The 26,867-nt window shown below is 41.2% G+C and overlaps 1 protein-coding gene across 1 annotated transcript in view; it reads right to left on the bottom strand.

Annotated features, from left to right (window-relative positions):
* BICDL2 (BICD family like cargo adaptor 2) overlaps positions 1-26,867 on the bottom strand; it is a 300,101-nt gene that overhangs the window by 11,477 nt on the left and 261,757 nt on the right. Inside the window, exons 9-10 of the mRNA XM_030210010.1 lie at positions 17,163-17,293; positions 10,686-10,806 (exon numbers count right to left, since the gene is read on the bottom strand). Coding sequence (XP_030065870.1) covers positions 10,686-10,806; positions 17,163-17,293 — 252 coding nt within the window. The remainder of the gene's footprint in view (positions 1-10,685; positions 10,807-17,162; positions 17,294-26,867) is intronic.

Genomic DNA, 26,867 nt, shown 5'->3' with positions numbered 1-26,867 from the left:
AATATAGGAGCCAATCGCTTAGCAAGCAGTTTATAAAAACTGGTGGGGAAGCCATCTGAGCTAGGGGTCTTAGTAGGTCTGATATCGCCAATTTAATATTGTCTAATGTTATGGGTGCAGATAGCAATGCTGTCTCTCCCTGCGATAGCTGCGGAAGACTAACCTCCTGGAGGTAGGCTTCTATGGCCGATGGAGATGGAGTTACTTCAGGTAGATAAAGCTCTGTATAATAATCATAAAACGCCTCCTGAATTTGTTCCGATTGGCTACACTGTACCCCCAAGGTGTTTTTAGTGTTAAAGATATGGTTGCGTTGGGCTTGTTTCTTTAATTTGCAAGCTAATAACCTACTAGCTTTGTCACCAAATTCAAAGTGCTCCTGCTGTACCCATTGCAATTAAGCTGAGAGCTCAGCCATTTGAACCTCATTTAGCTTTAATCTGAGCTGATGTAACGCTTCGGTTCTCTTGGGATTAGAGGGATCTGATTTGTGCAGCTCCTTCAACTGTGCTATATTGCGTCTAAGATCCTGTTCCTGAACATCCCGAGTTTTAGTAAGATGGGCTTGTAATGCTATGATGTGTCTGCGAAGGACTGCTTTTAAGATAAACCTTGCTTTCTCTACCTCACCACCTCCCCCTCCACTAGTCCGTTCCCCTCTCTCTCCTTCCCCTTATTCCCTTTCCTCCTTTCCGAGAAGTTACTATTGAGGAAACTACACTTCTCCTTTCTTCCTCAAAATGTACCACCTGTTCTTCTGATCCCATTCCCACCCACCTTCTTAATGCCATCTCTCCTCTTATTCCTTTTATCTGTCACATTCTCAACCTCTCACTTTCCACTGCGACTGTCCCTGCTGCCTTTAAACATGCTGTGGTCACACCTCTCCTTAAGAAGCCTTCACTCGACCCTACTTGTCCCTCTAATTACCGACCCATCTCCCTCCTTCCTTTTCTCTCCAAATTACTTGAGCGTGCTGTTCACCGCCGCTGCCTTGATTTTCTCTCCTCACATGCTATTCTTGACCCACTACAATCTGGTTTTCGCCCTCTCCACTCAACCGAAACTGCGCTTACTAAAGTCTCCAATGACCTATTACTGGCTAAATCCAGAGGTCAATATTCCATCCTCATTCTTCTTGATCTTTCCGCTGCTTTTGACACTGTCGATCACAGCATACTTCTCGATACCCTGTCCTCACTTGGATTCCAGGGCTCTGTCCTTTCCTGGTTCTCTTCCTACCTCTCCCTCCGCACCTTTAGTGTTCACTCTGGTGGATCCTCTTCTACCTCTATCCCTCTGCCTGTCGGCGTACCTCAGGGTTCTGTTCTTGGTCCCCTCCTCTTTTCTATCTACACTTCTTCCCTTGGATCATTAATCTCATCCCATGGCTTTTCCTACCATCTCTATGCTGATGACTCCCAAATCTACCTTTCTACCCCTGATACCTCACCTTGCATCCAAACCAAAGTTTCAGCGTGCTTCTCTGACATTGCTGCCTGGATGTCTCAACGCCACCTGAAATTAAATATGACCAAAACCGAGCTTCTCATTTTCCCCCCCAAACCCACCTCCCCGCCTCCCCCCATTTTCTATTTCTGTTGATGGCTCTCTCATTCTCCCTGTCTCCTCAGCTCGAAACCTTGGGGTCATCTTTGACTCTTCTCTCTCCTTCTCTGCTCATATCCAGCAGATTACAAAGACCTGTCTTCTTTCTTTACAACATCCGTAAAATCCGCCCCTTTCTTTCCGAGCACTCTACCAAAACCCTCATCCACACCCTTGTCACCTCTCGTTTAGACTACTGCAATTTGCTTCTTGCTGGCCTCCCACTTAGTCACCTCTCCCCTCTCCAGTCGGTTCAAAACTCTGCTGCCCGTCTCGTCTTCCGCCAGGGTCGCTTTACTCATACTACCCCTCTCCTCAAGACCCTTCACTGGCTCCCTATCCGTTTTCGCATCCTGTTCAAACTTCTTCTACTAACCTATAAATGTACTCACTCTGCTGCTCCCCAGTATCTCTCCACACTCGTCTTTCCCTACACCCCTTCCCGTGCACTCCGCTCCATGGATAAATCCTTCTTATCTGTTCCCTTCTCCACCACTGCCAACTCCAGACTTCGCGCCTTCTGTCTCGCTGCACCCTACGCCTGGAATAAACTTCCTGAGCCCCTACGTCTTGCCCCATCCTTGGCCACCTTTAAATCTAGACTGAAAGCCCACCTCTTTAACACTGCTTTTGACTCGTAACCACTTGTAACCACTCGCCTCCACCTTCCCTCCTCTCTTCCTTCCCGTTCACATTAATTGATTTGATTTGCTTACTTTATTTATTTTTTTGTCTATTAGATTGTAAGCTCTTTGAGCAGGGACTGTTTTTCTTCTATGTTTGTGCAGCGCTTCGTACGCTTTGTAGCGCTATAGAAATGCTAAATAGTAGTAGTAGTAGTAGTAGTAGTAGACTGCTTTTAAGCCTTCCCATAGAGTGGGTGGTTGTATCTCTCCTAGGTCATTAAATTCTAAATATTCCACAATGTATTTCTCCACAGTAGAAATGTTCTGCAGGTCTTGTAATAACGTCTCAGTAAGCCGCCAGTATCTGGGGCCCTTAGGTATATTTATTGTTCCCAGAGTCAACACCACCGGGGAGTGATCAGACCATGTGCATGGTTCAATAGTTACTGCTTGCAGATTACTTGCTATAGCCCCGTCTCCCAGCCAGAGGTCAATCCTGGAATATGTATTATACTTAGGAGAGAAGTATGTGTAATTCCTCTCTTGACCATGTTTCCCGTGCCAGAGGTCAACCAGCCCCCAGAGTGCCAGAAAGCTTTTAAGTATGGTTCTATCCCGCTTAGCATAGTACACCTGCCCTGTTGAATTATCTAGTGGCAGGTCTATTGTAAGATTAAAGTCACCCCCTATCACTAATTGTCCCTGTACATGGCGTTGTAAAACTCTCTCCAAATCTGTTAAGAAGGACCCTTGCCTCTCATGAGGTGCATAAATTGATAACATAGTGTACTGAGTGTTATAAAGGTATGCTGTAACTAAGAGATATCTGCCTTCTTTATCAGATATAGTATTATATATTTGCCATGGAAGAGCATCTGAAAAAGCTATAAGGACCCCTTTTATTTTTTGATTAGTTGTGTTGGAGGCAAATACACAGTGGGAAACCTCTTATGATTGATTAATTTTTCATGCTGCTGTTTCAAATGGGTCTCTTGAAGGAATATCACATCTGCCCTTAGGTACAACATTTCTTTATACATTAATTTGCGTTTCATAGGCGAGTTAAGACCACGAACGTTCAGAGTAACACAATTGAACATAGTCATAGGCCCTCTATCATTTAGCAAGACTAGTCAGCCACCACCAGATGCCATATAGTTCCCCCCCTCCAACCCCCCCCCCCCCCCCCAATACCAACCATGACACGTCAGTTTACCAACTTGTGATATGTCTGCGGGAGAAGGAAGTGAGTCCCTGATCTATCTGCCAGCCAAATATAGTTGAACCTCAACATTTGCCAAGAGTTAACACTTGTCACCAACTGGCCATCCTATGTAGTATAGCAAAATTTTTTAGAGCTGTTAGTCTCATCCTGGGCCTGATGGCGATGTAACTTGTCTTTCAGAGATCTGTTGCCGCAGGCAGCCCTTCCCTTGAGAAACTCGATGCCATTTTGGCCTGCCTTGTTTCTTACTGCCTTTAAATTTGATCTGATATCTTGAAGCCAAGTGCATAGTGTGGTCCATGTTTCATGTTGTGGTAAAGGCACCTCTTCGATCTCACTGAGCACCGCATTCTCCGGCGAGAGCTGTTGGTTCTCTACATTTCGGGTGCCATGTTCCTCGGGGTGCGTAGCTGGAGACATTGCCTTCCGCTGAAATGCATACACTTGTAAATCAAGTGATTTCGCTCGCAAGGCCATCATAACACACATAGCACTCCATGCCCTCTAATCGAGAATGTGTCCCGCGTGATATAGCATTGAGGAAAGCTGTTAATTAAGCTAATTCTTGGCAGTAGCTTGGGAGCTTCGTTTTTAAGCTGCCATTCGGGTCTGTGACGTCACTTCCTCCCAGAAATACATGTTTATGTTTGCACTGGTGGAAGTGTTAATATATATACATGTGCAAGCTACATGCATAAGCAGTGATTTTAGAAGGTAAAATATACATGTACTTTCCCTTTCTAAAATTGCCCATTTTTACACCTGTTGAGAGCAATTCTATAAGGTGCAGCTCAGATTTAGGTGGTAAGAGTGCATGAAAATGCCAGTATTCTAGCCATTACATACATGAGTATGTGACTATTTTCCAACTAAATGCTATTCTGTAAAATTGCACCTAGATGTGATGGTGCATATTTTGCATGTGGGCATTCACATGGGCAGAGTTTGGGTAGGGTAGAATTTATATGCGTAGATTATAAAATATTATAATCAATTCACGTTCATCAACAATCTAGGTGCAACTCTATGGTTAGTGTAAGTGACTGCACCTAAAATATAGGTGCATTTTTGATCTATTACACTTGTATTCTATTTTTATTTAACACATTTATACCCCACATTTTGCCACTAGTAGTAGGCTCAATGTGGCTTACACAAGACTGTAGGGAAAACTACAGTGCATTAAAATACAATTAAACAATGTAATAGCAAAAATAGTAAACGTTTACATATCGCATAGACAACAAAGATAATAAGAGTGAGAAAGAAAGATAGGGTTCATGGATTTTGCTGTAATAAAAGAAGAGGTAAATTAAGTTGAGTCAGGAAAGTAGGCCTTCTTGAACAAGGTGGTCTTCAGTAATTTCCTGAAATTTAGATGGTTCTGAGTTGATTTTAAGAATTTAGGTAGTGCATTCCAGAGCTGTGTTCCTATGAAGGAGAAATTGGATGTGTAGGTAGACTTGTATTTAAGACCGTTGCAGACTGGATAATGTAAGTTTAAGTAAGAACGGGAAAGACTGGAACTGTTTCTGGGTGGTAGGTCAATTAGATCTAACGTATCCAGGAACTTCACCATAAATAATCCTGTGAATCAGGGTGCAGACCTTGAAGGCAATTCATTCCTTAATGGGGAGCCAATGGAGTTTTTCACAAAGGGGTTTGGCAGATTTGAATTTGGGTTTTCCAAAAATCAGTCTCGCTGCTGTGTTCTGGGCGGTCTGAAGTCTCTTGATAATCTGTTCTCTGCATCCTGCATAGCTTCCGTTGCTGTAATCTAAATGGCTCAATACCATTGATTGTATTAATTTGCGAAAAACATCTCTGGGGAAAAAGGTTTAATACGTTTCAGTTTCCACATTGAGTAAAACTTTATCTTTGTAGTACAATATACTTGGGTTTCTAGGTTCAGGTTCTGGTCAATTGTAACGCCGAGTAGTTTTAAGCTGTCCGAAATGGGGAGAGAATAGTTGGGGATATTTAAAGTTGTAGGTTTAAATTTGTTATGCTGAGAGGATAGGATAAGGCAATGAGTCTTCTCAGTGTTCAGTTTTAATTGAAATGAGTTAGCCCATGTGTCCATTGTATTCAGGCCTATCCTGATTAAATTGGTGATTTCAGTCAAGTCTAGTCTGAATGGAATATATATTGTAACATCAGCTCCTTGTGACTCTGGGCAAGTCACTTAACCCTCCATTGCCTGCCGCATTGAGCCTGCCATGAGTGGGAAAGCACGGGGTACAAATGTAACAAAAATAAAAAATAAATAAAAAAATAAATACACGGATTTAAGCCTAGTTTAGAGAGTGAATTAGCCAATGGAATCATCATTGTGTTAAAGAGAGTTGGTGAAAGTGGCGAACCCTGAGGTACTCCGCAAACTGCTTTCCAAGAAGATGAGATATTTGAATTTGATTTCACCCTGTATGATCTGTATTTCCGCCAATGATCCCAAAGTAATCTAAAATACGTAGAAGGATGTCAAATGCGCTGGACATATCAAATTGGAGGAGTAATATACTTTTGCCACCAGCAATTAGTTGCTTGAATTTGGCCATAAGTGTAACCATTACAGTTTCAGTACTGTAGAGGGATCGGAAACCAGATTGTGAGTCATGTAAAATGGAGAACTTGTCCAGGTATTCCGTAAGTTGTTTAGTCACCATGCTTTCCATCAATTTAATTACCAATGGTATAGAAGCAACAGGACGGTAGTTTCTAATATCATTGGTCTTTTTCTTGGTGTCCTTAGGTATAAGCGTAAGAAGGATATTCCCGTAATCCTTAGGGAAGAGGCCTTGTTGGAGCATGAAATTTAGATGTGATGTAAGGTCTTGAATGTATCGGGAATGGGCAGATTTAAGTAAGTAATTAGGGCAAGTGTCCAGTTTACAAAAAGAATTGGAAAATTTGGAGTTCGCTTGGGTGACTGACTCAATGGAGTGGGGGGCAAAATACAGCCAAATGCGATCCGCTGGATGGTCTCCGGAAGTAGACTCAAGTATATTGAAGAAATGATCCGTATCTAAGCTCTTATGAGGAAGCGAATTGCGTAATTTTAAGATTTTCTCATTGAAGTATTTGGCCAATAAATCAGCTGATGGGATGTCTATGCTTGCTGTGGTAATAGTGTTAGTATCAAAAAGTTTATTAACAACCTGGGTTAGTTTCCTTAGATCTGTATAATCATGTCCTATTTTAGATTTATAGTAGGATTTCTGTGCCTGTCTGGTTGCGTATTTATATTTTCTGAAAGCTAGTTTCTAGTCTTTGAGTGTGTGTTCAATTTTTCCTTTTTTCCATTTGCATTCCATTTTCCTGGTTAGTGTTTTTAGTTTTTTTAGTTCTTCATTAAACCAAGGTGTTGGATTAAGTCTTTTTGATGATCTAATTTTTAAAGGAGCTAGATCATCTAATACACTGTTGCATTTTGTGTCCCATTCAGAAAGGAAGAGAGTAGAATCCGTGTTTGCTGACCAATCGTTATCATACATCCTGGACCAAAACTCCGTGGGATCAATGCGGCCACTTGTACTAAACGTTGTGGGCTGTTGGATTTGATATGATCTTTTTCTCTGCCAAAGTATGGATAAGTTAAGTTTAAAGTGATCAGTCCAGGGGATTTCAGACCAGTACATGTCTGATATTATAAAATTTTGGTCTGAGACCACTTTATGTGAACAAAGGTCCAATGTGTGACCTTTGATATGAGTGGGTTCACAATGCGGCCAAGAAAGATCCCATGAGAGGAGAAAATCCCTGCATTCTTGTGTCCAGGAGGATTTCGGGTCTTCAAGATGAAGGTTAATGTCACCCAAGATGAGTATATTGTAATTGGAAATACATATGTTTGAGATAAAATCTGAAAAATTAGAGTAACTATCGATCCAGTTGCCTGGCAGCCTATAAAACAGGATGCAGGTCAGGTGGTCAAGTAGGGCATTATTTTGGAGTGGAGTGGCCTAGTGGTTAGGGTGGTGGACTCTGGTCCTGGGGAACTGAGTTTGATTCCCACTTCAGGCACAGGCAGCTCCTTGTGACTCTGGGCAAGTCACTTAACCCTCCATTGCCCCAGGTACAAAATAAGTACCTGTATATGTAAGCCACATTGAGCCTGCCATGAGTGGGAAAGCGCGGGGTACAAATGTAACAAAAATAAAATCCTTATCAACGCTATCTTAAGTTGGGGAGTGATGGCATCATCAATGATTTCTATTGTGAAGTTGGAGCGGTAGATTAATGCAATGCCACCACCTTTTTTGTTCTCTCTGGTCCAGTGAGTAATTTTGTAGACAAAAGGACATAAATCTAGTAATATTGGGTCTTTATGGTTCCGGATCCAGGTCTCAGTTATGATAGCCAGATCAAGATTTTCTAAGGTAATCCAATACGAGATTGTTATTGCTTTGTTGACAACAGATCTGGCATTAACATACCCCACTTGGATGTTTTGGAAGGAGGTTTCCAGGTTGGGAAAAGTGACAATTTTGGTAAGTGACCTTTCCTTAACTGGGGTAGACTTATTAGGACCATCCTTTTGCCTCTGCAAGTATTGACTTTGTTTGAGGATTCTTCCTTTATTATGGTGGTTACTTGAATGATGAGTGGTAAGTTGTCTGGTGTTTCTTTGTTGATCATGTATGATGGTATTTATGTAGTGGCCATTTAGTAGCGTAGATGATGATTGATTGATCAAAAGAAAGGAATATGTTGTTAAGAGAAATTTGACTATGTTCATTTTGAATTAAGAAAATAAAGGTTAGATGATAACCATGCATTAAGAGCAGGGAAAATTAAGGAGGGAACATCTTTTACTAGGGCGTTAACCTTTTACTCACTCCTGCTGTAAGAAACTGACCTGATTCTATTCCTCTGTTTCCCCCTATATTATGGGGTGGATCTTTACTTCCTATAACAACTTCTCCCTTTCAGGTAAAGATGTAACAGTGGTTGAAAGTATTGGACTTGGAGTGGTGGTAGTAATCCAGGATGTGCAGTTAAACTAGAAGAGTAATTTCAGCTTCAGTTCAAGTATGCTCTGACCTTCTGGTTAAGGCATAGTTCAATAAATCAATTTGGTGGGGCAGATCCCGTTGAAGGCAAAAGGTAGTGCCGTGGTACTAGGTGTATTTCTGTCAGTTAAGGATAGAGATCAAGAAGAACAGTGATGATGGCAGGTCGGTGGAGTAGTTTAGGCTAGTAGTTCCGGTTAGAGGCTGGAATGATGAACCTCTCCCTATGATCACAAGGATGAATGGTGATCGATTGTTAGGCTTGGGAGGGAAAGTGGTAACTGGGAGGCTAAAGTGTGAAGTGGTAAAACGGGACGGTTAACAGCCCTTGGTCTTCACTGCTGGTAACCGTCGGGATGGACGTCTTTTGGTGACATGTTTCTCAAACTGGAACACTGTTTCGTCTTCGTACACCAATGTTAATTCAATCTCGCTGTTAAGGGCTGTGGCGCACTCAAATGGAAGCTACCACGTGGCCACAATACTGGGCTTGGGAAGGTGTCCGCTGTTACTGCCCGAATTGAAGGAATCAGTCGCGGATCGTAATCCCCTTTGGCAATGAACAGCACTTCAGGTTTTGTAGTGGATGAAAGTGCCGGCCAAAGGATCCTGTGCACTCGAGCTGATCCTCCACAGCCACGCTGCTCTAGGCCCTATAAAGTAGGATCCTATAAAGTAGGACCCTACTTTTATTTATAGAATAAGTCACATCTACTTATGCAGCCGGTTCTATAATCACTTCCATTAGTTGCCATACAATACTCCACTGTTCTATGATTGTCAGCATTGTGCTTATGTTCAGGAATAGTTTTTTCAGCTAAAGGATGTTAAATTCAGATTGCAATTGTGCCTTCCTATTGCATATGCAAGTTTACGTAGAGCTTATGCTCTGAGAATTTATTCCAAATGATAAAGCATTTGCTAAAGTTTTTTTCATAAAGTCCAACCTCCCCATGAATATCCTGTGTATAGTAGAATTCTACACAATATTGAAGAGTCCAGTATTACTACAAAGACATATAGCACTTCTTTTTCTTAAAACGAGGAAAAGACCTCAATACACACAAACGCTTACTTGAATTTTAGCATCTTTCACCAGGGTTGTAGTGTTCATCATTGGTCTAAAAACCTCATAATATTTTTCTTATTTTATTCAAATCATTTTGCATTTATTAATTTTTAATCTTTAATTAAAAAAATAAGGATTAAGAATGAATAAATGCAAAACGATTCGAATAAAATAAGAAAAATAATACGAGGTTTTTAGACCAATGATGAACACTACACCAGTGAAAGACGCTAAAATTCAAGTAAGTGTTTGAGTGTATTGAGGTCTTTTCCTCGTTTTAAGAAAAAGAAGTGATATATGTCTTTGTAGTAGTACTCTTCAATATCGTGTTCAATTTTGTTCTTTTAGAGCCACAGTTACCTTTCTCACTTTTTTGATACTGTAGTAGAATTCTAGCAATGTCTTTTCTGCTGGCACATTCACTAACTTTTATAGCCATTGTCATGAAAAACCTAGCCACCCGCCTGGGATTACCCCGCAGCCACTTACAGAGTCCATCCCCAGCAGAGCTCAGGTCCACCTGCACCTGCTGCTTGTGCTCTAAACTAGCTCCCCCTCCCAACGACTGGGTCACAACCGCCTCTGGGTGAGTCTCCCGCTCACAAAATATCCCCCGTGATTCTCCTGCAGACTGCATTTCTGAGTGGAGGAGTGGCCTAGTGGTTAGGGTGGTGGACTTTGGTCCTGAGGAACTGAGTTCAATTCCTACTTCAGGCATAGGCAGCTCCTTGTGACTCTGGGCAAGTCACTTAACTCTCCATTGCCCCATGTAAACTGCATTGAGCCTACCATGAGTGGGAAAGTGTGGGGTATAAATGTAACAAAAAAAAAAAAAAAGGCTTAAACAAAGAAAACAGCCTTAGTTCTACAGCAGCTTCAAAGCACAAACATGCACCATCTGCTGGCCAAACTAGGGAAATACACTTTAGGAAACAAGGCAGTTTTACAGGTTTAAAACACATATGCCTGTGTTTACTTAGGTGTGTTAATGGTTAACACATGTTAAACGCTAATGTGCCCATAGAAATGTATAGGCATGTTAGTGTTTAATGCGCCTTAACTTTAAAGGTGCATTAAAAACGCTAACGCACCTTAGTAAACATACCCCATAGTTCTGTCACAGTCATTTAAACCAATCTTCTTACCTGCCATGCTTCTAACTCTTGAGAAAGTGTCACCTTCTGTTCGATGGAGCGGAGCAGCTGCCGGCTCATAGAGTCTCTCTCCAGGGAGCATTTGGTAAGCTCCAATTCCATCTCATTCTTCCTGCATCCAGAGATCCAGAGAGAGGGAGGATCAAACCAGAGAAGTTTAATTTCTTAACTCACCTTTATTTCCATTCAGATCATAGCACTATTTTCCATAATGTTTTGTTCTAGTAAAAGCATGAATTTAAAGAATTATATTAATGGTTTTATTGGGCTGAAGATTTGGTACTTACTGGTTACACTTTTTTTTTCTGAGCGTCATTGTACTGTGTGGAATAAAATACCCACTTTGCTTCCAGCACTTATTTTATATAGTTGATGATATGCTTAACCTTTAGACAAATGTGGTTGCCTATGGTGGCAGCTTCTGGTAAGCAGTTGCTGACAAAGCAGAGTGATAGGTCCTGAAGACAACACAAACTTACAGTAAGTTCTATTTATTAAAAAATAATTGGTTCCAGAGGTAATGATTCAAAAGAATTGTTTCACATTGTTAGACTTTGTTTAAAACTCCCTGTCAGGCAACATCCAATTGCCCTTTGACCGATAATTTGGCCTCTTATTTTCATCAAAAGATTGTGACCACTCAAAATTACCTAAATTTTCAGGGGAATCGGAGTTCGAAGTCTGAGGTTTTAACATCACCTTCAGATTGTATGGCTATGGTAGCAGATTGTAATTGGAATGCATTTTCACCCATTGCAGTTGAAGATCTTGAAGGTCTAATAAGGAAATTGAGTAACAGTTCCTGTGTTTTAGACCCTTGTCCTGCATTTATGATGGGTTCTCTGCCGTTGAAGGGTTTGTCTGGTTTCAGTCATTTTTTAACTATGTATGTTTCAAGTTGGAAATTTTCCACTGGAAATTGGTTCTACTAATTTGACTCCTATATTAAATGATGTCACAAAATCCCTGGATGATTGTTTAAATTACAGACCAAAAGCCAGTATTCCTTTTTTGGCCAAAGCCTCTGTTACAAGATTTGGCCCTTTTACAAAGCTGCAGTAAGCACTAATGCGGGTCTGTGACAAAATGACTAGTCACCTGCCTGGGTCTAACCATGCGGCCAACTGGAGGATCTGTCCCCCTGCACCTGCTGCTTGTGCTCTACACTAGCACCCTCCTCCCACTGACTGGGTCCTAACTGCCTCTGGGCGAGTCTCCCGCTCTCATATTATACCCCAGTGATTTCTAGGACACTGGGGTCACACTCCCAGGGGTCCCACAGTTCCTAAAAAGCACCCACAAACCCAACATACAAACCACCAGGATTCTTAGTCAGTCCAGACAAGCAGAGGCAATAAAGGTTACTTGTCATGAAAATATTGAACAATGAACCATAAAACAGATGGAACACAAACAGCACATAATAACAGGTAATTGAATATGGATGAATTATAAAACTATCTAAACATTTTATTACTACCTGAATAATGCCTGGGAAGTATAGGAAATACAGCTGCTCACAAGTTACAGAATATAACTGATCATAGGGTCTCAGCAGAGAGCTCTTTCTCCCTCTATTTCCAAACTGAGTCTGACAAATTACCTCACAGCTAGGCGGCAAAAAGAAAACTGTCACTTCAAAAAAAAAAAAAAAAAATCCCAATCGCCATCTGCTGGTCAATTAGGAGAAATACATTTCATCAGCAAAACAATACAGGCTCAGAGACCCACTGTTTCATTACAGTGCTTATCGCAGCTTAAAATGGCACATGGCAGGGTGCACTGAGGCATCCCATGGTAAGTTGCAAATGTTCATTTGCTGCTCAAGTACTAAAAAATATTTAAAAAATTTTTTTAGCAGAGGGGGCATGCCTGGGGGCATAGAGTGGGTGTTTCTGCGCTAATCAGTTAACGCAGCTACATTACCGTGCACTGATTACCGCATGAGCCCTTACTGCCTACAAAATAGGTGGCTGTAAGGCCTCACACACTAATTTTTGTTAATGGCTATGAGCTAATGGCAACATTAGTGCACGGTCATTAAATTGGAACATGGAAAATTGGCCATTTTCTAGCCGCGGCATAAAGTGGTCTTAGTGCACGGGAAAGACCTACATAAGGGTATGCTAAGGCCACTTTTTGCCACTGCTTTGTAAAAGAGCCCCTTAATTTGTTAGCTCCTGCCAAACGGGGTTTCGAAAAACTCTGCACAGAAACTTGTTTGCTTACGCTTCTGTCTGAACTCAGGGGCTCTTTTACTAAAGCTTAGTTCGTGTTATCTGCAGCAGGGCCCATTTTATTCCTATGGGTTCTGTGGCAGATAATTCAAGCTAAGCTTTTGTAAAAGACCCCCTCAGATAGTCAATTGACAAAAAGTACTCCTGTTTTTTTTATGTAATTGGAGTTGTCTGCTTTGGATCATAATTTCCTTTTATTAAAATTAGACCAGATTGGACTATCTGGTCCAGTCTTGTCATGGTTTTCAGGGTTTTTTTTAAAGGTCGAGCTTATTCAGTTAGGATGATGCATAAACTATCTGATTTTTGGTATTCTGATTCTGGGGTTCCACTAGGATCCCCTCTTTCCCCTATTCTTTTTAATATATTTTTTAGTTCTCTGAGTGGTATTCTTCAAGATTGAGGTTTGTCCTATTACATTTATGCAGATGTTCAAATTTTGTTCCCAGTGTCTTCTTCAAAATAGGCTACTTTGGTTTTTATGGAATTCTGTTTTTGTAGAATAATACATTAGATGAATGGTCATCTACTTAAATTAAATGTGGAAAAGACAACTGTGTTATGGGCTGGGGTGGGGGTGGGGAAGTCTCCCCCCCCTCAACTGATCATTTTGTTCTGGATGGTACTTCAATCCCCTTTCAGTCTAAGATACATAGTTTGGGTGGTGTGGGAATTGATTCTGATCTGGAGGGTAATTCTCAGGTCCATCAGGTGGTGTCTTCGGTATTTGGGAAATTACATTTTTTTGTGGCAGGTTAGATCTTATTTCTCTGAAGATTGCTTGTAAAAATTGGTATATACCTTTGTGTGTTCCAAAATTGATATAGTCTATAATTCTTTTTATTTGGATTATACCAGGACACTTTTGGCCAGGATACAGCTTTTACAGAATACAGCCCTAAACGAAACCAAATTTGATAGTGTGACTCATTTTTAATGAAATTGCACTGGCTTATCTGTTCAGGCACATATTGATTTTATGGTTTTTGTTCACTATTTTTAAATTGCTTTATGGTGAAGCTCCTTATTATATGATGATGTTGAGAATGACTAATTTCAGGAAAAAATCTCAAAGGCTGATTCATGCTAACAAGTTTGTGCCTCCTGCTTCTACCACTCATTTGACTTCCACTCGTAAGAAATTGTTTAGTATTGCTTCCCCATTTATGTGGAATTGCTTGCCATTGGCATTGGGGTGTGAAAGAAATTATTTTATATAGAGAAAATTGTTGAAAACTTGGTTATTCCAGAAATGTATTTATGTAAACATTTTTAACCCACCTGTTATCTAGGTGGGGTACAAGAATACATAAATAACACAAAACACAACAGTAAAAAACAATAAAAACACACACCCTGCTCAATTTGGCCACAGCATTACTTCCTTCATCCTTCAACCACAAAATAAAAATATGGCTTTAGCTGTTTCTTAAAATGAGAAACCTCTGACAGATGGTGCATCTATTCTGGCAACTGGTTCCATAAAAGAGGTCCAAGAGAAGAATGCAACCTCTCTAGTAAATTGCATAATGTGCTTGAGAATGATGTGATGGGGCTCAGAACATAATGCAGGGTGGTAATATTCAATAGCATGCTTCAAACAGATAGAAATTGTTCCAAAATCCACCTGAAAAACCATAATTAGCAATTTAAAACAAATGCTTAAAATTACCAGCAACCAATGCAACAATTTCAACACAGGCATGATATGTTCAAATTTTCCTTGTCCTACGATCAGCCTAGCAGCAGCATTCTTCAACATGTATGCTGTGACTATATTTGTTCTAAAATCTTTAGTGTCGTAGGCTCCTCTCTTTGGAATGCTCTGCCTTCCCCACTTATACTTATGACTGCCCACACCGATTTTCACTCTGCTCTCAAAACCTTTTTTTATTTAAAGACGACTACTGCTCCTGATCCAAATAACCGCCTTTCTACTTTATTGTGGGTCCCGCAGAGACTTCATATCTCAGCTTTACACTCTCCTATGATATACCATTCTCTTCTTTTCTTTAATGATATGGCGTTCCATTTTCCTCTCTTCACTCTATCCTCTCAATCTGTTACTTTTATGTATAATTAGATTTTACTTTATTTTTATCTTTGTATTGTAAACTGTTCTGAAGGTCGCTGCCCTAGGGTGGTACATCAAATTTTAATAAACTTGAAACTTCTGTATTAATGGCAAAGCTTACATCGTGCTGCCAAAATACCCGTACTCCCACATACAGAGAATCACAGAAATATTTTAGCTGATTATTTGTTAGTAGACTCGTTCACTGTGACTGTCTTATTGGTGTTTTTTTTTGTCTATTTGTAAACCATATGGAGCTCCTGGCTGAGATGGTATATAAGAATTGTGTTAAATTAAAGTTGTATTATATGGAGGGCTATATGCAGTGGATTACATTGTCTCCGGGGTAGCACTCAGTAAGTGTTACAGAAGTTTTGATACTGCCCCTCTATGAGTTCTCCCTGACCTTGCAGTTAGTATAGACTCCCCTCTTTTTGAGTGATCTCTATGCAAATACTTCTTTGAACGCACACTAATTTTGCTTTAGGATTAGGAATTTCATTCCTTAACACTGAGATGTACACAGAAGAAGCTGACTACATTATTAAGCGGGGTCATTTACTAACATTGTGCACTAATGCTGTTAACACTTATTTGCTACAGAGCCCATTTATGCTTTGTTGCCTAGGAAAAAGCAAGGAGGAGACAACTGAGGGCTGTGGCCCTCCTCGTCCCAGGAGGGAGAAGAGTAGATTGCCCAAGTGAAGTAGTGGAAGGTTGGAGTGGGTGTCAGAAAGGATCCAGTTACTTGTCTAGCCCACAGGAGAATGACACTTGTTTGGTAAGCTGATAATGTCATACTAAGTGTGAGGTAAGGGAACCTCTAAGAGGTTTCCCTAGGGTACAAGAGGGCTACCTTGAGAAACCCAACATTACTAAGCTGATCCTCAAAGAGTTTGGGAAGTTTGGATTTCAGGTGGATGGGAATGTGTTTTTGTTTGATAATCCTGATAATATAGGGGACAATATTAAGTCCATGGCACTCAGCATTTAAAAAAAAATGCTGACCACTGCAGTTAAAAAAAACCCCTTTTACTCATTTGATATATGAGTATCCAAATTTGCAAGTCTATTGGAAGGATGTGTGGCAATGAATAGACATTAATTTGTCTATTCATTGCCACATATCCTTCCAATAGGCTTGCAAATCTGGAAGTCCTAAATTCTTTCAGCTACCATTCCAAAATCTACCAAGTGTCTTTTTGATTTTTTAATTACAGTGGCACTAAAAGTTATTGTAAACCATTGGAAAGATAATGGTAACGTGCACGTTGTTCTGTGGTGGCAATGGGTCTATGCATTTAGAAAATATGAGAAGATATTAGAGGAAAAGGGCTTACTGGTGCCTAAATGAAAAAGCAAGTAGGAGTAGTTGGATAATTATATGTTGATTGAAGCTTGAGAGGTTTTATGGTTTTTCTTATTGTAAATTGTTATTGATATTGTTTTGTACATTTTATTCAGCTGTTTTTGTAATTTAGCTTTTGCATTAAATAATAAAAATATTCCAAAAAAAGAGAGTCTTAGAACGAGAACTGTTTGGATTAGCCAGGGAGACCTAGAGTACCTTTGAGCGGTCAGAAAGTTTTTAATTTGTTTATCTGGATTTGGATGCTAGTAGTATAATTAGGGAAATCCCTTGAATAGGGTTTTTAAGAAATGATCATTTTATTTTGAATTTGTGATTATGTACTGTGTAATTTTTAATATTATTACACTGTAATTTACCTAGTTCTCCTAGTGGGTATAATGCAGAATATAAGTACTTAACTAAACTAAAGAAATTTGACTAATGTTTAAAGGCCCTCATCTAACCGGATAATGCAACTGAATATTCTTTTGTTGCTGTTACTATATGGTGGATTCGTCTTTCTTTTTTTACTGTTTATTTTTTCCAAGTTAATAAAAAAAAAGATTAAAAATGTTTTTAAAAGCCTGTCTACTGCTAGGTTTTTGACAGCTATAGTTGTTATTATTTCCGTCAAAAATCTAGCTGTTTAGGTCTGGCTGAAAATCAGCTTAATATAGCCAATTAAAATTTGACAAGCTAAAGTGCCCTGGCCATTTTTGAAGATTAACCACATAGAAGATAGACCCCCCCCCAACACAAAAATATGGTTAGTTTACAAGTGATTGCAAAAGGAGTCAGAGTCTTACTTTATGATGGCTTCATCTCGATCCATTATGGCTTGTTTGAGGGTGCTGTCTCGATCACTCTGCTGGTATAACTGCCTAATTTTCTCCAATTCTTCCTTAAGGTTGGCCAGCTCTACGTGCTGCAGTGTCACCTGGAGAGAGGAAAATCAGTGATTGGTGAGAGGCCACAACTATTCATGAGAAGCTGAAAGAGGTCATACGATTCTTTGAAAAAAGGCTCATGGCTATAAGAAGCCACAGTAAGAGGATCTCATACCTTTCTGATGGAAAAGTTTGAATTATGATGAGATATAGGTGGATCACATTTTCCTTTGTGACAAAACTATGTAGAGCTGGAAGGGGAACGAAATGTTCAAGAGTTGAGCCAGTAAGAGGCTGAGGAATATGGTGATATATCAGATGACAGCATATGAGGACCATTTGTCCCATTAAGTTTATGTTTATCAGATTCTTTTACCTATTTGTCTTCCTTTCTAGTGCTATATTTATTTATTTGTTACATTTGTATCCCACATTTTCCCACCTATTTGTAGGCTCAATGTGCCTTACATAGTACTGGAGAGGCGTTTGCAGACTCCGGTGAGAACAAATACAAAGTGATGTTGTGGTAAGATGAAGTTCATGTGGCATAGCCACATTAGGGAAGCGTACATCGGAAAAGTTGCGTTTTTTCCATTATGTACTTTAGTTTTGTTGTGTTGCAGGGATCAGGCATTTAAGTTGGATCAGTGGGGTATGCCTTTTTGAACAGGTTAGTTTTAAAAAAAAATATTTTATTTAATTTTATATTTTACAAGCATTAACTGGCAAAATTAAAAAACACAGAAATAGAATGCATTCATTAGTTATGACATTAAGTACAATTATTAAAGGTTATTACTGCAAACTATGACTTCCTTAGACCACATACAAGGAGGGGGAGGTATTTTACAGATAAGGAGATCCTTAGCAAAAAGAAAAACACAAATAGGTATATGGTCTGTCCTAACTTCCACATACTATACGTAATCAATACATTTCTCTCATTCCTTCGGTGTATTGGAGAGCTTTTTCATATCTAGAAATGTACGAAGTTGTTCTGGTATAAAGAAAACATACTTATTTCCCAGATATCTAACTAAACATTAACAAGGATAGGCTAGTAAAAATGTTGCTCCTAACGCTCTCATCTCTTCTCTAAGAGCTAAAAACTGTTTTCGTCTATCCTGTGTAGTCTTTATAACATCTGGGAAAACCCATATTCTCTCTCCACAAAAAATTTTTGAAGCATTTTTAAAGTAAAGTTTCAATACAGAATTCAAGTCCTATTCAAAGACAAATGAGACTATTAGTGTCCTCCTGTTAGTAACTTCCGACAATGAATCTTCCAGTAAAGCTGATATATCTTGAATTTCTAAAGGCTCCTGATTCGGTGGTAAATTTCTTAGTCCATTAGGATTAACCCCAGATTGAGAAGGCAAAGGCAAATAATACCCCTTATTTAAAGGGGGAATAGCTGCTGAGGGATAGTGTAGAATTTCTAACAGATATTTTTTAAAGAAATCTGTTGGGGTTAGTCCTGCAGTCATAGGAAAATTAAGAAGCCTTAAATTCAGTCGCCTATTATCATTTTCAAGTTGCTCAATTTTTCTAGAAGCCAAAGTTTTATCTTTAATTAATATATCAGTAGTAGATTTTACTTCCTGTTGCGTTTGTTGTATCTGATTCATCGATTCTAGCTTTACTGTTTCTAAAGAGTTAGTTAATGTTTCCATTTTACTCACAAGGAGGGTTCTTTCTTTAGCAGAGTTTTGAAACAAGCGTTGTCAAGAATTGAATAGCTCTCCAAATAGCCTCCAGGAAGAACTCTGTGGGAGCTGAAAGCTCTCTGTTCACATCTCCTGCAGCCTGAGCTAGTGCACTGCCAATTGAGGCTCCCGCAGCAACGACTCCCGATACTGTTAGTTCCTCTGCACTTCGTTCACGGAACACAGGACACAGAGGAGGATTTAGATCCGGAGGTGGTAGCGATGTCTCTGGGCCCAAGACAGCCGAAGCTCCTCCTTCGGCTCTCAAAGCGGGATCATCCGTTCCGGGTTGTGGAAGGTTCGTCGCGTATCGGTCATTCGTCTGTTGAATAGGGGAAGATGTTCTGGCCGACGGCAGAAGATCCTTTACCATCCCCTTTCTTTTGTGTGAGGCATATTAGCAAGAAATTGATAGAAGGAATTCCAGCAGAGGATCTGATCGAAATGCTAACGTGTTCAGGACGCCACCTTAGAACCCCCCCCCCCTTGAACAGGTTAGTTTTATGCGAATTTATTCATTGAAACCTAAAATCAGTAACCCTACATATGAATAGCTAGTTCTATTCCACTTCTTTTGGCGGGAAGTACATTTTTAGATGACAAGCTAAGAACGATTACCATAGGGTGTAATGGCAGCTGGGTCCCTGATAAGTGTCAATCCATGAGAGGGTTTCAGATCAATATATCTGAATAATAATAATAGTAATAATATTTATATTCCGTATTAACCAATATGCTCTAAACTGTTTACATATAAAAGTGGACAAAAAAAGAACAGAATTAGTTTGCAGAATTCAGGATTTACAATGACTAGCTAAAAATATATATGTCACCAGTTATGAATAAGGGATCCCCTTTCCCCACAATTAAGCCAAAACCTATCCCAGGAAATAAGATCCATCTTGACCAGTTTGTTGAATGTATAACAAAAGCAATAAAGCCATTTGTAGCCATTTTCTTGGGTAGTGACATACAGAGAATTGACTTTATTAGTTCTTAGGATAATTTTTTATCATTCATAGTCTGATATTTCACAGTCATATTCTTTCACACACACACACACACACACATATATATATATATATATATATATCTTAGTGAAAAAGGCCCGTTTCTGACAGAAATGAAACGGGCGCTAGCAAGGTTTTCCTCGGAGTATGTATGTTTGAGAGAGTGTTTGTGAGATTGACTGTGTGAGAGAGAGTGAATGTACGAATGTGTATGTGTGTGTTAGAGAGAGAGAGAGTGCGACTGGGTGCAAGTGTGTCTGTGTGAGAGAGTGTGTGTGTGAGAATCAGAGGCCCCTCCCTCCTCCCTCCCAGTTCCAGGGTCCCCCCCTCCATCCCTCCGAGTTCCAGGGTCATCCCCCCTCCCTCTGAGGTCCAGGATCATCTCCCCTCCGAGTTCCAGGGTCCCTTCCACCCTCCCTCAGAGTTTCAGGGTCCCCACCCTCCCAGTTCCAGGGTCATCTTCCCTCCCAGTTCCATAGTCCCCCTCCCTCCCAGTTCCACAGTCCTGTCCCCTCCCTGCTTGGTGGGGGGGGGGGGGGTTGCTATTTGCTGTCAACCTAAGGAGACACTGCTTCTGGTGTCCAGCAGCTAAGTCCTGTCGTGACCCACAGGCAGCTGGAGCTCCCTCATACTCTTTCAGTGACACACATTGACAGGCAACGGCGGGGCTGATGTGGGGTTACCATATGGCTCCAGAAAAAGGAGGACGGATTGAGCCAGCCGGGTTTTACTTCCATTGCTTGAAAGCAATGGAAGTAAAACCCGGCTGGCTCAATTACTTCCATTGAAAGCAATGGAAGTAAAACCCGGCTGGCTCAATCCGTCCTCCTTTTTCTGGAGCCATATGGTAACCCTAGACTGACGCAGCCACGGGCACTTACCTGGATAAACTTTGTATTGCTGACAAATGATCTGAAAATACAGAGTTTAAAATTGCTGTTTCTACCAGGTAGAATAATTTTTAAAGCTGTTTTAGTGATATTTAATTTAGATTTCATGATATTCATATGTACAGATGGGTAGCTTTCAAATAAATTAAAAAGGTGTGCAGTAAGAAACCAAAAACAAAAACCTTTTGTCTTTTACCTGTTAAGCAGAAGCGTAGCGAGGTTTTGCCACCAGGGGGAGCAGACCTATTGTAAAACAGGCTCCAGTGCAAGGCTGAAGGGCCAATCCACACAGGTGCCATTTCATTCAAAATCCATTTGGGGGAGCGACTGCTCCCCTTGCACCCCACCTGGCTACGCCTCTGCTGTTAAGGCGCAGTTTATCCAGTAGAAACAGCTTTAGACGTGCTTCAGATGGAAGAAGGAAAAAAAAAACAACAATGTGGATCAGCAGCTCCTAGGTGTGCTTGGTTTTGAGTGTATGGGAATGACGGCTGTGTTGGGGAGTGGAAACAGAGATTAACCAATGGGCTTCCTTGCTTACAATGTAGTTGATTGGGTCACTTCCACTCATGTGTAGTAATCGTCCTGCTGCATGGCCAGAGTCAGAGAGGAGAGGGGATGCAGCGGAACGGTGAGCGAGCGGCTGCGGGAGGGTGGGTGAGGGGGACTGTGGGCGGGGGGACGGGGTGCAGCAGTGATTTTGTTTGGTTTTGAGTGTATGGGAATGACGGCTGCGTTGTGGAAACAGAGATTAACCAATGGGCTTCCTTGATTTGTTGAGTGTCAGTGATCCACCCTCGACGTCATCATGTTTGACGCGAGGGCGGGGCAGACACTCATGGGCAAACCGGATATCTACACCACCACAAAGGGAGACGTTTCCGGCTTGCAGGTGAGGCTTCAATAGAACGTTGGAGGTGCGTTTTATATAGATAGATATTCCGATATACAAGCACCAAGTTTTCATACTTAAAACAACATCATCCTCCCCCCACACACACACATTTAAGGCAATTCTATAAAAGGGCGCCTATATTTAGGTGCCTAATTGAAGTCTATTCTATACAGGAGAGTAGGCGTCTACTTTCCTCCTTAGAATACTAGTGTAATCTGGTATGTACTTGTGTATATGTTTAGGCATGAGCATTTAGGCTAGCCATAATGCTGGTGTAAATGCACACATTTACCCACTGATATTCAGCCGGTGGCAGGCAATGTGGTTACCTGCTTCCAGTGGTGCTGAACCCAGATATTTAATGCTGGGCTGTATCCGGTGAGGGGCATTGAATATCCAGTTTCAGTTTTGGCTGCAGGAATTAACCGGTTAAGTTAATATTCAGAGCTAGCCAGTTGAGTAACACAATCCCATGTTGTTTGGTCTGGAGCTTATGACAAGCTATTAAGAGCTTTGTGGAGTGTGAGACACACTCCACTGAGCATGTGCGAGTGCCTTCCCATTTGCAATGAGAGCGCAGTTACAGCAGTACAATACTACAGAATACATAATAAAAGACAAAAAAGAAGACATCTCCAAGGGGAGATGGGAGGGTTGTGAGAATATAAGGCCTGCTGTCCTTGGAGAATACCTGCTACGGGTAAGTATCTTCACGTTCTCCAAGGATAAGCAGGCTCATTTATTCTCACGTATGGGGAATCCCTAGCTATCAGGCTCACTGAAAAACAATAATTGGTCAATTGGGCCTCACAACGGAGAGGACATAACATAGATTAACCTAAAACTATATACAAACTATTGAGAGTGTAGCCTGGAACAGAAGAAAATGGGTCTAGGGGGGTGGAGTTGGATTCTAGACCCCAAACAGATTCTGCTATATTGTCTGGCCAAACTGACTGTTGCATCAGGCATCCTGATCAAGGCAGCAGTGTGATGTGAATGTGTGGACTTTGACCACGTGCAGCCTTGCAAATTTCTTCAATGGAGGCTGACTGCAAGTTGGCTACCAATGCAGCCATGGCTCTGATATTGTGAGTCTTGATATGACCCTCCAGCGTCAGTCAGCCTGGACATAATTGAAAGAAATGCAATCTGCCAATTAGAGATTGTGTGTTTCCAAATGGTAACCCCCATCCTGTTGGGATTAAAAGAAACAAAAAGTTGGGCGGACTGTATGTGGGGCTTAGTCCACTCCATGTAATAGGCCAATGCTTGCTTGCAGTCCAAGGTGTGCAAGTTGCTCTCATCAGGATGGGCATGAGGTTGGGGAAAGAATGTTGGCAAGACAATTGACTGGTTCAGGTGGAACTCCACCACCTTAGGAAGGAACTTAGGGTGGTACGGAAGGCCTGAAGCTCACTGACTCTACGAGGTGAAGTAACAGCCACCAGGAAAATGACCTTCCAGGTCAAGTACTTCAGATGGCAGGAATCTAGTGGCTCAAAAGGAGCTTTGATCAGCTGGGTGAGAACGACACTGAGGTACCATGACACTGGTGGAGGTTTGAGAGAGGGCTTTGACAAAAGCAAACCTCTCATGAAGTGAACAACTAGAGGTTGTCCAGAGATAGGGTTACCCTATACACGTCGATGATAAGCACTAATCGAACTGAGGTGAACCCTTATGGAGTTGGTCTTAAGACAAGTCTCGGAAAGGTGTAGAAGGTATTCAAGCAGGGTGTGTGTAGGACATGAAATGGGATCTAAGGCCTTCCCTTCACACCAGATGGCAAACCTCATCCATTTAAAGAATAATGCCTCTTACTGGAATCTTTCCTGGAAAAGCCAGCAAGACCTAGGAGACACCCTCTGGCAGATCCAAGGAAGCAAATTCTAGGATCTCAACATCCAGGCCGTGAGAACCAGAGACTGGAGGTTGGGAAGAAGAATAGAAGACCCCTCATTCTGTGAGATGAGGGTCGGAAAACACTCCAATTTCCACGGTTTTTCGGATGATAATTCCAGAAGAAGAGAGAACCAGATCTGTCAAGGCCAGTAAGAAGCAATCAGTATCACGGTCCCGTGGTCTTGCTTGAATTTTAACAAAGTCTTCCCCACGAGGTATGGGAGGATACACATACAGAAGACCTGTCCCTCAATGAAAAAGGAAGGCATCTGACGCTAGAGCCTAAAACAGAACTGAGGGACCTTGTGACTGATGTGAGTGGCAAAGAGAACCACTGAGAGGGTGCCTATGCCCAGAAGATCTCAAGGGCAATGCCCATGTTGAGAGACCACTCGTGCGGTTGTATGGCTCTGCTCAGTCTGTGTGTCAGGCTGTTGTTTTTGCCCACCAGATAAGTGGCATGAAAGAGCTGGAGAGCCCAACGCCACATCCGAACGGCCTCCTGACTCAGAATGCGTGATCTGGTGCCCCCATGCTTGTTGGTGTAATACATTGAAACCTGATTGTCCATTTGAATTAGTACAATTTGTTGAGACAGGTTATCCCTGAAAGCCTTTAGAGTGTTCCAAATAGCCTGAAACTCCTGGAGATTGATCTGGAGATTTTGTTTCCTGGGCAGACTAAGCACCTTGAGTGTGAAGCCCATCTACATGAGATCCCCACCCTAGGTTAGATGCATCCATCGTCAGCACTTTTTATGACTGAGGAATTTGGAATGGAAGTCCTAGAGTCAAACTGGATTGAATGGTCCACCATAACAGGGAGCGAGCAAGTTCTGGGGACACTCGGATGATATCTTCCAGGTTCCCTGTGGCTTGGCACCACTGAGAAGCTAGGGTCCATTGAACAGTTCTCATATGAAGACGTGTCGTGGGCATCACATAAACTGTGAACATCATATGTCTCAACAACCGTAACAGTCTGGCAGCTATGGACACATGGATAGCATTATGCTCAACTGGAGCCACTCAAAAGTTCGTCCCTTGCTTGGACTGGGGAGCAGCAGGGGCCTTAGGCACATGTTGTTTACAAGAACAAGCATGCTGGGGCTGAGCCTGAAAAGGCGGTTGACAGGAGGGATCATAACTACGCCTCTGCAAGTAGTAGGCACCCCTTCTCAATTTGCCAAAAGACCGCCTAGAGAAGGAGGCATATGCAGAAGGCACCCTGCGGGAGACAGAAGAGATATCAGCGTGCTTCTTGATCTGGTCAGTGATCTCTTCAACCTTCTCTCCAAAAAGGTTATCCCCCTGGCATGTGGCATCCACCGATCTCTGCTGAGCCACCAGTTCCAAGTTTGAGACACGTAGCCATGAGAATCTGCAGATTGCTATACTTTGGGCAGAGATCCTGGATGCCACATCAAAAGTGGCATAGACGCCCTGGTCAAGAATTTATGACATGCGTTCTGCTGCTTGGCCAACTGGCAAAGCAACTCAGCCTGCTCCACTGGGAGAGTGTCAGCCAAAATCTAGCAACTTGTGCACTGAGTCCCACCAGATGCTCATGAAGAGCTGGTATGATTGTATACGTTCACATTATTAAGAAAAATAGAAGTGGAGTTCAAAATATACTGAATCGCTTCCAAGGAAAAAATCCTCATACTCATCACCGGAAATAGTTGATTGTTTATTAATTTAATATACCGCCTACCTTGCAAGCAAATCAAGGCAGTTTACAGATGCAGTAATATTTATAAAAAGTAGAAAGGAACGCCATTTTTAAATAGGAAAGGGTAAGAACACAGAACATACATTTCTGTACCATAGTGTTTTAACCAGACATATCACTCATACAAAGCAGAATTTACACCAGCCAATCTATAAAAAAAAAACATCTCTCAGTGCAGGAGCAGACCATATTCAGGCCCCCCAAATTTAAAAAAAGTAAGTTTTTAAAGCTTTGCGAAAAGCAGGATAAGAAGTGTCTAATTGAAGATATTGTGGAAGAGAATTCCATAGTGTAGGCGCCAAAAAGAAAAAAGCTTGTGCTCTTGTAGATTCCCATTGAGCTTTGGCAGAACTAGGAATAACCAGCCTATTGTCATTAAGAGAATGCAAAGTATGTGTAGGAGTATATGGGAAGATGAGAGATGAAAGATATGCTGGAATATTAGTAAACAACACTTTATGAGTTAAAGTGAGATTCTTAAATTTGATACGGTACTCGATAGGAAGTCAATGTAAATGGAATAATAAAGGACTGACATGATGAAAATGGTTTGTCCAACAGATGAGACATGTTGCTATATTCTGTAAAGTTTGAAGTCTTTTTAGATTTGATGTAGAGATTCCAGCATATATAATTTTACAGTAATCATATCACGAGGGTATGAAAGCAAACTAAGAGTACAAAGTAAATAAAAATTCAGCAAGGATCTGATTGATTTTAACTTGTGAAGAAAGAAAAAACCTGTCTTAATCACTTGTGAAATGAGAGGTGAAAAATGACAGTGCAAAATCAATAATGATACCAAGATATCTAAAAGATGGAACTGGAGTAATCAGCCAATCAAGCAATGAAAGATTATCTAAAGAAGGGGACTTGGAACCGGTGATCCAACAAGCTACCGTTTTCTCGAGATTTAAGACAAGCCAATGTTCAGAAAGCCATTGTGCCACCTGATTCAGACATTGTTGGAGAGGTTAAAGACCAAGTGTTAACGCACTCATATAAGTACACTATTAAAAAATCATCAGTGTACAAGTAAGCGTCCCAAGCGACTGGATTAGCGTGGCCAATGAACTGACAAAGAAGTTAACAAATAATGGGGAGAGGACAGAGCCCTGAGGTAAACTACATGTCAAAGGGAAGGAGTCTGAATGGGTAACTGACTGGGTGACCTAAAATGATCGTTGTGACAAAAATGATGTGACCTAAGCAAAGACTGTGCCTGTGATACCTAAAGAACCCAAATGCTGAAGCAGAAGTTTATGGCATTGGCTTCAACAACAAGGGGATGATGAGGCAACTGAGTCTTATCAAACCCCTGGGTGCTGTGAATCCGGAACATGGTATGGATCTTTCTGGGCAGTACTGAGACAGACAGCGGGGACTCCCAGTTTCACATGAGAATGTCCTGCAGGAAAATTCTGGGAGTCACAATTGACAGAAATCTCACACTCGAAGACCATGCGAAAAATACTGCAAAGAAAATG

Source organism: Microcaecilia unicolor, chromosome 7, assembly GCF_901765095.1.
Source record: "Microcaecilia unicolor chromosome 7, aMicUni1.1, whole genome shotgun sequence".
In the NCBI taxonomy this organism is placed as follows: Eukaryota; Metazoa; Chordata; class Amphibia; order Gymnophiona; family Siphonopidae; genus Microcaecilia; species Microcaecilia unicolor.
The sequence above is the reverse complement of the archived record's forward strand: the minus strand, read 5'-3'. Positions and strand labels throughout refer to the sequence as shown.